This window comes from Mobula birostris, chromosome 7 (genome assembly GCF_030028105.1).
Source record: "Mobula birostris isolate sMobBir1 chromosome 7, sMobBir1.hap1, whole genome shotgun sequence".
NCBI lineage: Eukaryota > Metazoa > Chordata > Chondrichthyes > Myliobatiformes > Myliobatidae > Mobula > Mobula birostris.
In genome coordinates, this window is record NC_092376.1 from 3,176,275 (window position 1) to 3,188,399 (window position 12,125).

The window sequence follows — 12,125 nt, forward strand, 5'->3', positions numbered from 1 at the left end:
GTCCGAACAGGAGCGCCACGCTATCACGCCCTGGAATTCCAGAGTTCCACTGCTGTGAGGAGTTTGTACGTTCTCCCCATGACCGGGTGCTCTGGTGCCCTCCCTCAGCCCAAAGACGGACCAATTACTGGGTTAATCGGTCATTGTAAATTGTCCCGATCAGGCTGGCGTTAAATATAGTCGGTGAGTTGCTGGGCAGTATGGCTCACTGGGCCTTTTCCACATGGCATCTCGAAATAAGTAATTAAATAAAATACATATCGAGTGGACAGTCAGAGACTTTCCCCCAGGGCAGAGTTGCGTAACACGAGGGGACATCATTTTAAGGTGATTAGAGGAAAGTATAGGGGGATGTCAGAGAGTGGCGGGTTAGTAGAATGTACTGCCAGGGTGGTGGCAGAGGGAGATGCGTTAGAAACATTTAAGAGATTCTTTAGATGGGCAGGTGGATGACAGAGAAACAGAGAGTGATGTAGGAGGGAAGGTTAGATTGACCTTGGAGCCCGTTAAAGGGTGGGGACTGGACAGTGCTATACTGCTCATGCACAAATAGAACCAGCTCAGGTAGGTAACTTGGCCAGCAGAAAACACGTGGGCAGAAGGGCCTCTTTCTGTGCTGTTCCCGTTATGACTGAGACAGTGGGGAGGGAGGGGGGCACTTCGCTGATGAACAGGCACATTGCACCTGAGACAAAGGAATTGGAAAGGGGGGGGGGACTCAGGATCACCGCTCCTTGCACTCCCCACCCTCAGCTTCCGACCCAGCCGCGTCTTTCCCATTCCTGCCAGTTCCTCGCCACCCACCCAGACAGTCACCTCACCCCTCCCCGGCACTCACCCATCACAACGGGGTCTCCTTCTTGCAGATGAGTCCGCTGCTTGGGCCCTCGAAGCGGAGTTTGACAGCCTGCTTGAGGTTCAGCTCGGGGTCCAGCGTGGTGATGTTGATGAGCGGCTCAGGCCGGACGCGGCGGGCCAGACCCCCGGCTCCTCCTTTGCCCACTTTCCGTGGGGAGTAGACCGGGCTGTTGCCCGGCGTCCCGTTCCGCTTCTCCTCCTCCGTCACCGGCGCCGTGCCGGGGGTCCGTGCTAGCTCGGGCTGCGGGGAGAGCGCCGCGGGTCCCAGGCCGGGGAGGGTCGAGTCGGGCGAGGCCAGCGACGAGCGGCGGCCCCGGCTCCGCGGCAGCGAGTGCTGCTGGATCTGCTGGGTGAAGCTGAGCCTGTCGATGGGCACGGTCTGGGCGGTGGCCAGCGAGTGGCCGGTGGAGGAGGCCTGGGAGCTGCGCGGGGAGCTGCTGGAGGCCGGCGAGTGGCGGGGCCCGGCCGTGGAGCCGGGCGAGCCGGAAGGCGAGCTGGGAGCCGCGGGCCCCGCCTCCGGCGCCGGGTACCCGTTGAAGGCCGGCGCGCCGTAGCCTTCCAGCAGCCGCATGATGTCCGTGTGCCCGCGGCGCGCCGCCACCCGCATGGGAGTGCGGCCGTAGCAGTCGGCGTGGTTGGGGTCGGCGCCCTTCTCCAGCAGCAGCCGCACCACGTCGGCGTGGCCCTCCTGCGCCGCAATGCAGAGGCCGGTGGCGCCCTGGTTGCAGGCGTGATCGACCGCCGCGCCCTTGTCCAGCAGCAGCTCGGCCACGGCGGCGTGGCCCCGCCAGGCGGCCGAGTGCAGAGCCGAGCGCCTCTCCCTGTCCAGCGCGTCCACCCGCGCCCCGGCGCCCAGCAGCAGCCGCACCAGTTCCAGCTGCCCCTGCCAGCAGCCGACGTGCAGCACGGTGCGGCCCTCCGCGTCCTGCGCCTCCAGCTCGGGCCGCGCCGCCGCCGCCTCCGCCTCCAGCAGCAGCTGCACCATCTCCAGCCGGTTGTCGAGCGCCAGCAGGTAGAGCAGCGGCCGCCCGTCCGCGTCGCTCCCGCCCGCGCCCCCGCCCCTGGCCAGCAGCAGCCTGACCAGATCGCCATGCCCGGCCAGTGCCGCCGCCCACAGCGTGTTGCGGCCGTCATAGCCCCGTGCCTCCAGCGGCGAGCCGTACTCCAGCAGCAGCCGCAGGCACTCCCCGTGGCCCTCCTGCGCGGCCAGGATGGCCGGCACCCTCCCCTCGCTGTCCAGCTCGGACACGCGGGCACCCTGCTCCAGCAGCGCCCGGCAGGCGGCGTCGTGGCCCTCGAAGCAGGCCGAGTGCAGCGGCGTCCAGCCCAGGTGGTCCCGGTGATTCTCGTCCAGGCCGCGGTCCAACAAGGCCCGCACCACCCGGGCGCTGCCCTGGCAGGCCGCCACGCCCAGCGCCGTCCGGCCCTCCCCGTCCACGGTGTCCACCTCGGCGCCCCACAGCAGCAGCGTGCTGACCACGGCGACGTGGCCGGCGGAGGCGGCGGCCAGCAGCGGCGTGCGCCCGGCGCCGTCCGCCTCCTCCACGTCGGCGCCGGCTTCCAGCAGCAGCTCCACCACGTCGGCGTGGCCCTCCAGCGCGGCCAGCAGCAGCGGGCTGAGGCCGTCGCGGTCGCGCTGCCCCACCTCGGCGCCCCAGTCCAGCAGCAGGCCCACCACGCCGGCGTAGCCGCGGGAGGCGGGCACGCACAGGGCGGCCACCGACAGCGCCGAGCGCCCGTCGCAGTCGCGGTGGTTGACGCGGGCGCCGTGCTGCAGCAGGATCTCCGCCATCTGCCGGTGGCCCATGTAGGCGGCGGCGATCAGCGGCGTGCGGCCCTCGCGGTCGGTGCGGTTCACGTCGGCGCCGTGCCGCAGCAACGCCAGCGCGATGTCTTCGTGTCCGCCCCAGGCGGCGGCGCGCAGCGCCGTCCGGCCCTCGGCGTCCGCGCTGTCCACCTGCGCGCTGCTCGCCTCCAGCAGCGCGCTCACCGCCTCCGCGTGCCCGCCCCAGGCAGCGGCGCGCAGCGCCGTCCAGCCCTCCCGGTCGGCGTGGTTCACGTCGGCGCCGTGCGCCATCAGGCAGTGCAGCACCCGGGCGTGGCCCATGCGGGCGGCGGTGATGAGGGGCGTCCGGCCGCGGTGGTCTTGCGTCTCCAGCTCGGCCTGGCGCGCCAGCAGCAGCTGCACCACCTCCAGGTTGCCGGTGTGCGCGGCGCTGGCCAGCAGCGTGCGGCCGCCCGCGTCCTGATGGTGCACGCTGGCCCCGCTCTCCAAGAGTGCCCGCAGCGAGTCCTCCCGCTCCAGCGCTCGGTGCAGCAGCGCCGGCCCCGGCTCGGGCTCACCCCCGCCCCCGTACACGCCGGCCTTCAGCAGCAACTGGATCACCTCCTGCTCGACGGGCGGACCGCAAGCCAGCGCCTCTCCACCCACCGGCACCCCGCACCACACCATCCACAGGGCCAAGCCCCAGGGCTCGGCCTGCAGCCTGGAGCGCACCAGATGGAGAGCCAGTTCCAGCACCTCGGCCGGGCCCAGGCCTGGTGCCTGCAGGCTCAGGCCCATGGCCAGCATAGCGTGCCCCTGCGCCGCGTCACACAGGAACCGCTGCGTGCAGTGCTTCACGTCCAGGAGCCACTCGGCGAAGCTGTGGTGGAAGAGAAGGCGGGTGTCGTTCGGCCCGGCCCGCAGCAGCCGCGCCACAGCCTCCAGCCGCTGCCCGAACTCGGCCGCTGTCAGGCCGCCACAGCGGCTCCACACCGCCTGGAAGAGCTGGCGCGGTGTGAGCGGCCGGCGGGCGGCCAGCAGCACGTTGAGGATAGGCTGAACGCGGGTGAAGAGCTTGCGGGTGAAGAGGCGTTGACAGAGCCAGAGGTACAGGCCGTACAGGGTGCCGGGGATGTGGCGGATCTCCCGCAGGGCGATGAAGCCGTCCAGGACGCCGTTCAGCACCCGCTCCAAGTACAGGAAGCAGCCGGTGCTCTTGATGTGCAGCTGGTTCAGCATCTCAGCCGTGTCCCGGCTGAGGTGGCGGCGCAAGGTCTCCTCACGGTCCAGCCGGCTCAGGATGTACTGTTGCACGTCCCGCACGACGTGTGACCGCCGCAGGTCGTCCAGGCACAACTTGCGAAACCCTGTGGGTGAGTGGACAGAAGTGCGGGTCAGTGGCAGTGCTCGTGTCCTGCAACCCACCCTCCTGGGACCCGGGCCTCCCATTCCCCAGCCCCAGCTCTTTAATCATAAGACCACAAGAATCAGGCCGTTCGCCCATCGGGTTGCCTCACATGGCTGATATATTAACCCTCTCAACCCCATTTTCCTGCCTTCTCCCAGTAATCAAGAATATATCAACCTCCACTTTAAATATACTCAGTGCCTGGCCTCCACAGCCGTCTGTGGCACTGAATTCCACAGATTCACCATCCTCTGGCTAAAGAAATTCATCCTCCATCTCTGCTCTAACTAAGCGTCCCTCTATTCTGAGGCTGTGCTCTCTGTAGCTAGACTCCCCGACTATAGGAAACATCCTCTCCACATCCACTGTATCCAGACCTTTCAATATTCAATGAGATCCCCCACGTTCTTCTGAACACTAACAAGTACAGTCCCACAGCCTGTCCTTGTCGGTCTCACTATACAGTAGGTGAAGTTAGCTCCTCTGGTACCAGAGCCATCAAACACTCCTCATACATTAACCCTTTTCTTTCCCAGAATCATCCTCATGAAGCTCATCTCAACCGTCACTAATGTGAGTACATTTTTTCTAATATAACAGGCCCAAAACTGCTCACAATGCCTTATAAAGCCACAGCTGAATCTGACAATCGCCCCCCGCCCCCCCTGTAGAACCCTCCTCCGCCCCCCCAGAACCCTCTTCCAACCCCCACGCCCTAATATAACCCCCCTCCGACCCCAGACCCCGATATAACCCCCCTCCGACCCCACACCCCGATAAAACCCCCCTCTGACCCCACACCCCCATATAACCCCCTCCGACCCCACACCCCCATATAACCCCCTCCGACCCCACACCCCGATAAAACCCCCCTCTGACCCCACGCCTCCATATAACCCTCCTCCGACCCCACGCCCCGATATAACCCTCCTCCGACCCCACGCCCTGATTTTACCCCTCTCCAACCCCCACACCCCGATATAACCCTCCTCCCACCCCACACCCTGATTTTACCCTCCTCTGACCCCCACACCCTGATATAACCCTCCTCCGGCCCCACTGCCCCATTCCCCACACCCCGACGTTGCCCTCGCGCTCACCTGGGAACTGGTGGCTGGCGCTGGGGCCGAGCCGGCGAGTGGTGCAGACCAGCAGAAGCCAGGTGGGGAGCAGCTGCCGGTGTTGGGACAGCAGGTCACCGATCGTACAGCTGCGTTCACACGCTTTCCACTCCCCCTCCCGACCAGTCTCGCCTTCGTCGATGGAGTCGACCACCAACAGCAGACCCTGGGTCGGCGGCTCCAGGTCCAACAGCGGCAAAAGAACAGCCCTGTAATGGCAGGACAGGCAGTCAGTGCCAAGCAGCGGGTAGCCTCACCCATTGGGTGCCATGATAGAGTAGTACATAACACAACTCTAGCACGGCTGGGAGCACTGGGTTCAAATCAGTCACTGTCCGTAAGGAGTTTGTACATTCTCTCCGAGACTACGCGGGTCTCCTCCCACATTCCAAACACGGTGCGGTTGGTGGGTCAATTGGTCATTGTAAATTCTCCTGTTATTTGAGGCCCTCCATTGGTCAGAGTGGTTGCGTCACAGTTGCCTGCAGCTCACAGCAGGCAGTACAAGCTGTTTCCCATCAGTAAACTCGCCGGTAAATCAGTGGGTTGCTGCCCAGTGCAGCTCATTGGGCTAAAGCCACACTGGATCTCAAATTCAAAAGGGACCTGTTCCACACTGGATCTCAAACTCTAAAGTAAAATAAAAGCCCCAAAGAGCGCAAACAGTCAGCACCCGGCTCCCGGCACAGGGTGGAGAATGAGGGGACAGGGTGGAGATGACGGGAACGGGGTGAAGATGACGAGATGGGGTGGAGATGACGGGAACGGGGTGGAGAGAGGGGATGGGGTGAAGATGACGAGACGGGGTGGAGAGACGGGACGGGGTGGAGAGACGGGACGGGGTGGAGAGACGGGACGGGGTGGAGATGACGGGAACGGGGTGGAGATGACGGGAACGGGGTGGAGAGAGGGGACGGGGTGAAGATGACGAGACGGGGTGGAGAGACGGGACGGGGTGGAGAATGAGAGGACGGGGTGGAGAATGAGGGAACGGGGTGGAGAATGAGGGGACGGGGTGGAGATGAGAGGGGACGGGGTGGAGATGAGAGGGGACGGGGTGGAGATGAGAGGGGACGGGGTGGAGATGAGAGGGGACGGGGTGGAGATGAGAGGGGACGAGGTGGAGATGAGAGGGGACGGGTGGAGAGAGGGGACGGGTGGAGAGAGGGGACGGGTGGAGAGAGGGGACGGGGTGGACGGAGGTACAAGTGGAGCAGGAACGTGAGGTAAGCAAGAGGGGAGGAGATGGGAACACTCTCTTTTACTAAAAGTGCATTTACATAGCAATCACACAAACTACAAATTTATTATTTACAAGACAGTGAGGACACTCAGATTAAGATATGGTTACTACTGTCTATAAAACAGTTAATACCCCAGGGGGGGCACTGCTCCCAGAAATCCCCCACTGTACCCATCGCGACCGCATGCTCCCTCTCCAAGGACAGCCAGGCACCGACGTATCCTCGGAAAAGGGGGGCGGGCAGGCAGTCGTCCCGGGCAGCAGCCCCCACTTTCCGCCTCCGAGACCCGTGAGTGGTCATCTTGGCCAGACCCAGGACCAAGCCCACCAGGAGATCCTCCCCACGCCCCGTCCCCTTCTGTACTGGGTGCCCCTATACAAGGAGCAAAGGACTAAAGTGCAGCCAGAACCTCAGCAGTAGCACCCTGAGAAACTCAAACAGGGGCTGAAAACTCTGGCATTCCGTGTACAGGTGGTACACTGACACCTCCCGGCCACAGAATGGACAGGTGGACGCGGTGTCAGTGAACCTGCTCAGGAACCTGTTGTACGGGACTGCCCAATGAAACACCTTCCACCCCAGGTCCCCACTGTCCAGGGGAAGCACCCCTGTGTAAAGAGATTTCCACTGGGGACCTCCTCTGCTGCCTGACGGTAACACGGATCGCCAGGGCGTGTCCGGTCAGCAGACGAAGGTGAGGAAGTGAAAGGTGAGCAGGAGCAGCCCGTACAGGAAACGCTTTGAAGCGTCACAGACGGGCACGGTGGGCATTCCCGTGAGACGGCTCCCGTTGTGTGGGACCCTCTCCCGAGTGGTATCCTGAGGCCTGGGTCTGACGAACACTTCCGGCCCATCAGGTGGTGGTGCAGTCGTAACCCCACAAACCTCCTCGACACCCACCATGATATTATTGGACCAGTTCCCCCTCACAGCTAGAGCACCGAGCCCCACTGGCACGAGAGCACCCTGCCTGGATGAGACAAGACCCCATACCCTCCACAGCTCTCAGTAAAAGCGAGGGAGTTCCCTCAAAGCATCACAGCTGATGCTGTCCGCTGGAAGTCGTGTGCCCTCCTGCAGGGAGTGCCCCCAGTGGAGAGAGTGCATCGCCAGCGCGTGCTGCCTCGGAGACTGGTCACAGTACAGGTAACTCTGCAGGGTCCTGAGGGAGAGACTGGTCACAGTACAGGTAACTCTGCAGGGTCCTGAGGGAGAGACTGGTCACAGTACAGGTAACACTACAGGGTCCTGAGGCGAGAGCTGCCAGCTGGGTGCGCACACACACCGATCACTGACCGCCCTCCGATGTTGAAAGACTCGGGACCTCAGCAGAGACCCAGTGCCTTCTGATGCTGTAGAAGTAGTTCACCAGCTTCTTCTGGGTCCTAGAGACAAAAGCAGAGAGTGGGAGGAAAGTAATCAGCCAGTACCACACCATGGAGGTGACCGGCTGATAGATCACTAAAGCCCTCCCCCAGTACGAGATCAGTGTCCCAGCTGGGCAGAGATCTCTGTCTCCAAATCCCACCAGTTCGCCAGACAGGCCTCCCCTGTCAAGCTCAGACAGACCCCCAAGTAGAGGAGGTGCATGGTGCTCCACGCAAATGCCCTCAACCCCTCCCATAGGGAGTCCACCTGCCACTAACCCACCAAGAGGCCCACACACTTTTCCCAGTTGACCCTTGCAGAGGATGCAGCCGAGAAGGCCTACTGACGGTCTCACATCCTCTACAAGTCAACCGAGTCGGTGACAACCAGGAGGACATCATCAGCGCAAGCCAACAGGACAACCTCCGTGTCTGGTCCGTGCAGAGACAAGCCCGTTAACCTCGTATGGAGGAGGAACAGGAATGCCAAACTGAGCACAGCTGTCCCGACCTGGGGCACCTCTGATGCACCCCCCTCCCAAAGCATGAGGGAGCTGTCAACGACCCATTGACCTTAACAAGGCACCCGACAGCGGTCCGACGCCGGCCACAAAACGTGACCAGAAAGGTACCCGTGGTCCACCCTGTCAAATGCCTTCTCTAGGTCCAGTGCAGAGAAAAGTGTCTGACAGACCAGCCTCCAGGCACGGGTAAATCAGATTAGAATCAGGTTTATCATCACCATAATTTGTGTTGAAATATGTTAACTCAGCAACTGCAGTTCAATGCAATACATAATATAGAAAAAAAATAAGTAAATCAATTACAGTATATGTATTTTGAATAAATTAAAATAGTGCAAAATCAGAAATAATATATATTAAAAAAGTGAGGTAGTGTTCACGGGTTCAATGTCCATTAAGGAATTGGGGGAAGAAACTGTTCCTGAATCTCTGAGTGTGTGCCTTCAGGCTTCTGTACCTCCTACCTGAGAGAAAAGGGCATGCCCTGGGTGCTGAATAATGGACGCTGCCTTTCTGAGACATCGCTCCTTGAAGATGTCCTGGGTACTTTGTAGGCTAGTACCCAAGATGGAGCTGACTAAATTTACAACCTTCTGCAGCTTCTTTCAGTCCTGTGCAGTAGCCCCTCCATACCAGACAGTGATGCAGCCTGTCAGAATGCTCTCCATGGTACATCAATAGAAATTTTTGAGTGTATTTGTTGATATGAAAAATCTCTTAAAACTCCAAATAAAGTATTGCCTTCTTTATAACTACATCGATATGTTGGGACCAGGTTAGATCCTCAGAGATCTTGACACCCAGGAACTTGAAACTACTCACCTCTCCACTTCTGATCCCTCTATGAAGATTGCTACGTGTTCCTTCATCTTACCCTTCCTGAAATCCACAATCAGCTCTTTCGTCTTACTGACGTTGAGTGCCAGGTTGTTACTGCAACACCACTCCACTAGTTGGCATATCTCACTCCTGTACACCCTCTTGTCACCACCTGTGATTCTACCAACAATGGTTGTATCGTCAGCAAATTTGAGCTGTGTCTAGATGTACAGTCATGGGTATATAGAGAGTAGAGCAGTAGGCTAAGCACACACCCCTGGGGTGCGCCAGCGTTGATTGTCAGTGAGGAGGAGATATTATCACCAATCCGCACAGACTGTGGTCTTCCAGCTTGGAAGCTGAGGATCCAATTGCAGAGGGAGGTACAGAGGCCCAGGTACTGCAACTTCTCAATCGGGATTGTGGGAATTATGGTATTAGATGCTGAGCTATAGTCAGCATCCTGACCTAGGTGTTTGTGTTGTCCAGGTGGTCTAAAGCCGTGTGGAGAGCCATTGGGATTGCATCTGCCGTTGACCTATTGTGGCGATAGGCAGATTGCAATGGGTCCAGGTCCTTGCTGAGGCAGGAGTTCAGTCTAGTCATGACCAACCTCTCAAAGCATTTCATCACTGTCAATGTGAGTGCTACCGGGCGATAGTCATTAAGGCAGTTCACATTATTCTTCTTAGGTACTGGTATAATTGTTGCCTTTTTGAAGCAAGTGGGAACTTCCACCCCTAGCAGTGAGAGGTTGAAAATGTCTTTGAATACTCCCACCAGTTGGTTGGCACAAGTTTTCAGAGCCTTACCAGGTACTCCATCGGGACCTTCTGCCTTGCGAGGGTTCACTCTCTTTAAAGACAGCCTAACATCGGCCTCCGAGACAGAGATCACAGGGTCACTGGGTGCAGCAAGTATCTTCACAGCTGTAGTTATATTCTCCCTTTCAAAGTGGGCATAGAAAATGTTGAGTTCATCTGACAGATCCAGGACAAGGTGAATATTGTCCTGGATTGACTGCCCTGGGACCATGTAGTACTGGTCAGGGTGGACCACTACTGCCAGCACAGAGCCCAGACATTGGCCATCAGCTGGGCAAAGACCCTGCACTCTGCGCTGAGGAGGGATACTGGGTGCCAATTCCGCAGGCTACAGAGATCCCCCTTCTGTGGCAGCAAGGCCACGACTGCTTTGCAGCAAGAAAGGGGCTTCTCCCCCGTCGCTATGCTCTCCCCCAATACTCCTGCATAATTAGGCCCTGAGATGTCCCAGAAGGCCTGGAGAAACTCCACCGTGAACCCATCTAGTCCCAGGAACTTGCCTCCCGGCAGCTGGTTGAGGGCACTGGTCAGCTCCACTAAAGATAGTGGTCTATCGAGCTGATCACCCCCCAGTGCTGACCCTCGGCAAGTCCTCCCACAGAGCCCTGTGTGCACCCTCACTGCACCGGTCTGGTGAGAAGAGAGCCTCGTAAAAGGAACGGACTTCACCGGATCCGTGACGGAGGAACCATCCTCTGCCAGCAACTCCACCAGCTGCCTGCGGACACCCCTCCCCCTCGAGAGGGAGTAGAAGGGCGAGGCGTGGTCCAGATCCTCACGTAAGCACCTTAGGACCTCTTGAGCTGCAGGTGCCTCAGTGCCTCCTTCCTCCACTGGTACTCATCCCAGAGGGGCTGGTCCCCATCGGTCAGCCCCAGCCGAGACTTCAGGTCGACCAGCTCCTTCTCAAGCCGATCGATCCCGGACATCCGCCGCTTGGTCAAGCCGTGCGCATATTCCCTGCAGAACAGTCAGATGTGAGCCTTGCCCACATCCCACTAGAGCCTCAGGGAGGGGAAACTCCCCGCTTCTCCTGCCAGGACTCCCAAAACAACCGGAACGCACCCTGGAACCGGCCGTCCTCCAGCAGCCGGTTGTTGAAATGCCAATACACGGACCCCGCCCATGCAGGCAGCACACTCAGCTGCATCCACACCAGGTGGTGGTCCAAGCACGTAACCGGCCACATGGAGACAGCCAACACCCAGGAGACGTGCGCCCTAGTTATCGATCCGCGAGCCTCCTTGAGAAAGCACACAAGTCAGGGTGAAGGCTCCAGCAGACATCGACCAGGTCCGATGACACGGCCAGCTCCCAGAGGATCAGGCCAAGCTCAGGGGCGTACACATTGACAAAGGGCATTGGTACGTCACCCTGATGCAGAGCGAGGTGAAGCAGATGGCCTGGCACGAGTTCTTGGACCTTGATTACGTTGGGCAGGTAAAAGAGGGCATCCCTACCCTGCTCCAGCTGCATAAGCAGACGGTGCTGGAATGAGAATAGGTGCTCATAGCCCCACGGAGGTGCCCTATACCATATCGGGGTTATCTTTGAACACACCTTGCCGATGGAGCACAGATAGGGAAATAGGGACTTGTCAGGGAGATGAGGGTAGACGTCAGGGAGTATTACCACCTGCATGGGGCTCCACCTACATAAAAACCCTCCCCACCCTTAACCCCTGACTCAGGGCCAAAACCACACCCCTCAGTGACATCAACTGGAAAGTAGTTTTCCCATTCAAAACCGCTACCGCAACAATGCCCTCACGGCCTCCAACAGACTCCGCCATGGCCTTTATGGCAGCATTCCTACGGACTGAAGTAGGCACAGTACACTGTACAGCGTTCTTTAAGGTCAGGAATCTGAACGGGTGGCCCTCTTCGTCAGCTGCCACTCCTGAGCCAGTAGTTTGCATGTAGGACTTAGGCCGCGCCATCTTGGAGCCGCGCCCAGCCATGACGCAGTTCAAGTTCAAAAGTTCAAACAGTACCGTTGGGGGGGGGTGGGGAACACAGTCTACACCCAGCGGAACACCAGCAAACAGTTAAAAATACCATTCAGAGATGAAACTGGACCAGACGGGAGGAGAAAAGGAGTGGATGGGCAGGGAAGTCCGTGCAATGTTAGAAGAAACCTCAGCGCCCTCTGCGCAGCAATCACGAAGAGATGAAAGGCAAATTGAATAGGAATAA

General features: G+C 59.6%; 1 protein-coding gene across 2 annotated transcripts in view; it reads right to left on the reverse strand.

Moving 5' to 3' along the window:
- Window positions 1-12,125, reverse strand: part of ankrd50l (ankyrin repeat domain 50-like) — a 31,685-nt gene that overhangs the window by 1,671 nt on the left and 17,889 nt on the right. For both annotated transcript variants that reach the window (XM_072262452.1, XM_072262453.1), the window contains 2 exons: window positions 5,132-5,361; window positions 839-3,990 (listed from right to left, as the gene is read on the reverse strand). In XM_072262452.1, the coding sequence (XP_072118553.1) occupies window positions 842-3,990; window positions 5,132-5,361 (3,379 nt within the window). In that variant the 3' untranslated portion in view covers window positions 839-841. The remainder of the gene's footprint in view (window positions 1-838; window positions 3,991-5,131; window positions 5,362-12,125) is intronic.